Below are 5,141 nucleotides of genomic sequence, written 5' to 3'. Positions count from 1 at the left end.
GAGTTCACTTTTTGAAGGATATAAGGTCTAAGTCTAGATCTTAGTTTTTTTTTGTTATTGTTTTTATTATTTTCTGTGTGGATAATCAGTTGTTTCAGAACTGTTTGTCGAAGAAGTTATCTTTCTCCATTGCACTGCCTTGCTCCTCCATTAAAGATCATTTGACTTTATATATGTGTGTCTATTTCTGGGCTCTCCATTCTGTTCCATGGATCCGTTTGCTTCCTCTTTCACCAATACCACACTACCTTGATTTCTATAGCTTAATAGTAAGTCTGGAAGTCAGGTAATGTCAGTTCTCTCTCTCTCTCTTTATTTTTTTTTAATTAATTTATTTGAGAGAGAGAGAGAGAGAGAGAGAGAGAGAGAGGGAGAATTAGCAGGGGGAGGGGCAGAGGGAGAGGGAGAAGCAGACTCCACCCTTAGCAGGAAGCCCAATACAAGGCTTGATTCCAGGAACCCAGGATCATGACCTGAGCCAAAGGCCAGGGCTTAACTGACTAAGCCACCCAGGAACTGCTCTGTTCTCTCTTTAAATATTGTGTTGGCTGTTCCAGGTCTTTTGCCTTTCTATATAAATTTGAGGATCAGATTGTCAGTATCCTCAGAAAAGCTTGTTGGGATTTTGATTACATCAGTTGTACCTTTTTTTTTTTTAAACTCTTTATCAAGATCCAAATAAGAGTCAAGTACTGAAAGGCACTTAAATATTTCCTTAAATATTTAATTAATTTATTTATTTGATAGAGAGCTAGAGGGCTAGAGAGAGAGAGAGAATGAGCAGGAAGGGTGGAGCAGAGGGTGAGAGAGAAGCAGACTCCCTGGTGATCAGGGAGCCCTGACATGGGGCTTGATTCTAGGACCCCGGCATTCATGACCTGAGCCAAAGGCAGAAGTTTAACCAGATAAGCCACCCAGGCGCCCCTGTTTAAATATCTTAAAGTATCCTTTAACAGATTACAAAAACAGAATTAGTAATTCTTTTTCCCATGTTTCTTTCCATGCAATGTATTAATAGAAGGAACATATTAATTATTCTGTAGAGTTTTCCACAGCTCCGATTTGAGTAGAGTATCTTTCTGGTAATATTTAGCATGTTTCCCTGTTGTCTGTGTTTCTTATAAATTGGAAGTTAGATCTATAGGTATGATATAATTCAATCTAGAATTTTTGGGTAAAATTGCTTCATGGATGGCCTTCTGTGCTTCCATCAAAATGTACCCGATCTCATTTCCAGTCTCTCTAGTGTTAGCAGCCATTTGCAAAATAGTGATACTCTCATTCTATTCCCTTTTCAAATATAGCTGGAATATTTCTTCAAAAAGAAATTTTCCTTTGTCAGCTATTTGGTTAATCAAGAGTGTGGTTTATATAGAAAAAGCTTGAGATGGAGTTGGTTCCTTCCTTAACCTTCTTCAAAGTTTATTGATAGTTCATTACCAGTTATGAAAATGTCTTTAACTTCATTAAAGGATATTATGAATAACAATAGATTTTAGAATTCAAGTGATAAGAGTTTTAGAAAATTTCTTAGAAAAATGCAGTGTATAAAATGGAAACCAGAAAAAAAAAAGGAAATATGAATGTGTATTAATGGTTAAAGACATTAAAACCTGGGATTCCTGGGGGGCTTAGTTGGTGGAGTGTCCTGTTCTTAATTTTGGCTCAGGTTATGATCTCAGCGTGGTGAGAGCTCCATGTCAGGCTCCCTGCTGAGTGTGGAGTCTGCTTAAGATTCTCGCCCTTTCCCTGCCCTGCCTCTGCTCACACACACACACACACACACACACACACACACACACACACACTCTCTCTCTCTCTCTCTCTCTCTCTCTCTCAAAAAGACACTAAAATCCTACAAAGAAATCTTTAATGAAAATTCTTTAGTCCTACTAAGTTTCATCAGTGAGTTTCTAAAGGACATTCAATAAAGAAATACTGCAATTTCTCTGCCAATTATTCCATTGCAGAGAAAAGGAGGAAATGTTTCTCAAATTATTTTATGGTTGTAGTATATCCTTAATACCAAAACTTGACAGAAATAGTATAAGAAAGGAAAAATATAGATAAATATATTACGTGAGGTGAACACAAAATTCTAAATAAATTATTTGTATATCAAATTCAGTGATTATAAATAGCACAGTACATCATGAACAGGTGAGGTTTATTCCAGGAATGCAAAGTTGATTTGATATTCTTATATCCCTAAGTATAGTTTAAACATTAACAGAATAAGTAAGAAGTATCAGATTGCCACCTAAATAGATACAGTAACAGTCACTTGATAATTCCATACTCCTGTGTTTAGAACATTTAGCATACTATCAATGGAAGGGAACTCCCTTAATATGGTAACATCTATAATGATGTAATGACTTCATTCTGAGAAGACAATAAAACAAGAGTTCTGCTATCATCACTTTAATCAACGGAGTAGTAGAGAGCTCCCCCCAGTTCAGTAATGCAGATGCTGAAGTGAACAGAAAAAGGAAAATGAAACCAGTCATTAGTCATTGTAAACATAAATATGTACACAAGTATTATTTCAAAAATCCGAACATGCTCGGAGCATGGCCAGCAGCTGCAGTGGGGGGGCCGAAGGGGCCGTGGTGCAGGTGATAAGAAGTCCAGAAGGCGAGGCTGGCGCAAGGAAACCTACTCAGTGTATATCTACAAGGTGCTGAAGCAGGTGCACCCAGATATTGGCATCTCTTCCAAGGCCATGAGCATCATGAACTTGTTTGTGAATGACGTGTTTGAACGCCTGGCTGGCGAGGCTGCCCGGCTGGCCCAGTACTCCGGCCGAACCACACTGACCTCCCGGGAAGTCCAGACAGCGGTGCGTCTGCTGCTGCCCGGGGAGCTGGCCAAGCACACCGTATCCGAGGGCACCAAGGCCGTCACCAAGTACATCAGCTCCAAGTGACCCGGGGCCAAGCGTTAATAAAGAGTGAACTGCTCCCGCGCAAAAAAAAAAAAAAAAAAAAAAAAAAAAAAATTAGAATATGCTGATAACTAACTATATATAAAATTAATATTAAATTATATTTGATACTTTATTAACCTGTAGAGAAAGTGAATAAACACTTTTTCTAACTTCTGTCTTTGCATTTATTTAATATAGTAGAAAATATAGGAGTTTTTATTTTTAACTCAAAACCAGGCAATATCTGTATCTCTGTATCTCAAATGTATCTCTGTATCTCTCTGTATCTCAAATGATTTTATCATATTTTATTTACCGGATACAGGAATAAAATTCCTTCTAAGGATTACAATTAAATTTTATGTATACCAAAAATGACCTGCCATGAGCGGAGCTAGAAATGATGAAAATTAGTACAACGTGGTACGTGGATAAAGAACAAATAACATTTTTTCTATCTTGAAGAATGTTTCTTGCTTCTGAAATTAAACCCAGCAGGTAGGAAGATTCTAAACAGACTTCAAAGTGTTGAACATCTGCTCACCCTTGCACAATCTAAAGCAAGGAACACAACATTTTACAATGGTGAAATTCATACAATCTAGTTAGAATCATTACACAATTAAGATTTTTGGGGGAAACATGTCTCAGACCAAAATGTTTTCATGTTCAAGTTGTGAAATAGTACTAAACTGTCACAAGCAGCTCTTCCATTTTGTTAAAAATGTTGAATATCTTTCGCTAATTTAGGTTTATATCATTTCCTAAAATTTCTCAAAATGAAGTATAAAATTGATAAACCCTAGGGTCAATTATTTTTGAATAAGATGAAAATGTGGATTTTAGCTTTAAGATGAGGCTGCTTCATTTTCTTCTTTTATATCCATGTGGCACTATGACCCTTTCTAGTTTGCTGCAGGTAAGAGAGGGCTCAGTTCATTTTGGGGTGACAAAAATGCCCAAGAACTTGTATTACTTATTAATGTAATAGTCAGTAGAAAGTGGGATAGTCCTTCTAAGTCCTGATGTTATAACTCAGGGCCACTGAAGAATCTGGGGAATCCTTTGTAGAAAGACTTCGCCCATTCCCATTCGACTAGGTCCCAGTATATCCTTCTGGGAGGTACAGACCACTTGGCTTAGAGGCCTTAGAGCACGTTGCATGAACAGCTGCCACAGATGGCTCAAGAGTTTTGTGTTTCAAAGCTGATTTCACTGCCTCAGCTCATCTTCTGTGCAGAAAGTCCTTATTTACACTTCCGCTCTCCAGTTGGTCATCTTCCCCATCACAGACAAAACACGCTGTACGCTGTATGATCGCCTCAAAAAGGCGAAAGTATAGTGATGAATGGATCCCTGGTTTTCAGGGCTTAAGGGAAAAGAGGAAGGTGTGATTACAAAGGGCTAGCTCAGGGCATTTTCCCGAGGTGATAGAATTGTTCTGTATCCGGATTGTGAGGGTAGTTACATGAATCTAGAGAGTGTTAAAATTCATAATGTGTACACCCAAAAAAGTCAGTTTTACCTTCTGGCAATTTAAAAAAATAAAATAAATCATCCTAAAAGAAAATTGGAAGTGTAGTTATTGTAGGGAGGTTCTGTTGTTGACCCCGGATCCACACCCACACAATCCAGTTAAGTAAAAAGTTTTCCAAGCACAGGCTGCCTTGCTACTCTGTGTCTTAAACAGGATTATTTAAGAGCATGCTAAGGCAATTATCCCCTGTTGATGCCTAAGGAGAAGAAAAAAGTTGCTTTTTAAAAAGCTTTTAAACATTTAAAGCAATAAACAGCCTTTGAAAAAGCTATTTTCTTTTGTTAAAACACCACTCCCCCCACTACCACAAATGGTGCTTTTGTTGGTGCCTATATGAGATTTCAAGGAAAGCAATACTTTCAAAATTCTTTGCTTTAATGTAAAATTGGTTTGAGATTGCCCTTTGCCCTCTCCTTTGTCTAATTGTCCTAACGTGAAGATCACGTATCTGTATCGTTATTCAACAAGTATTAGAACAAAGAGAAAACCTGTCCTTGATTGCACAGCAATACAGAAAAAGAAATATAAGATTCGTGTGAATATTTTTTTGTTGCATTGTGTCCTTTATGTTTCTGTTACTTCAGTTTTTTCCCCAAGAGTTGAGAGTTATCAGATAATAGAAATGTAGAGATATGCTGAACCAGAACAGTGATTCTATAATTTGTCCAAGAGAAA

The 5,141-nt window shown here is 37.5% G+C and overlaps 1 protein-coding gene across 1 annotated transcript; it reads left to right on the top strand.

The window, feature by feature from the left end:
* The first annotated feature begins 2,530 nt into the window (after positions 1-2,530).
* On the top strand, positions 2,531-2,929 carry LOC123930487 (histone H2B type 2-E1-like). The gene has a single exon (XM_045986718.1). It carries the CDS (start codon positions 2,531-2,533, stop codon positions 2,927-2,929), a length of 399 nt encoding a protein of 132 aa, XP_045842674.1.
* Positions 2,930-5,141: the final 2,212 nt, after the last annotated feature.

The sequence above is a fragment of the Meles meles genome, chromosome 19, assembly GCF_922984935.1.
Source record: "Meles meles chromosome 19, mMelMel3.1 paternal haplotype, whole genome shotgun sequence".
Lineage (NCBI taxonomy): Eukaryota > Metazoa > Chordata > Mammalia > Carnivora > Mustelidae > Meles > Meles meles.
Note: the sequence above shows the minus strand (reverse complement) of the source record. Positions and strands in the feature narration are given on the sequence as shown.

Bases quoted from the DNA above. Each gene is read 5' to 3' on its own strand.
- LOC123930487 (XM_045986718.1), top strand. From the start codon at position 2,531: ATGTACACAAGTATTATTTCAAAAATCCGAACATGCTCGGAGCATGGC.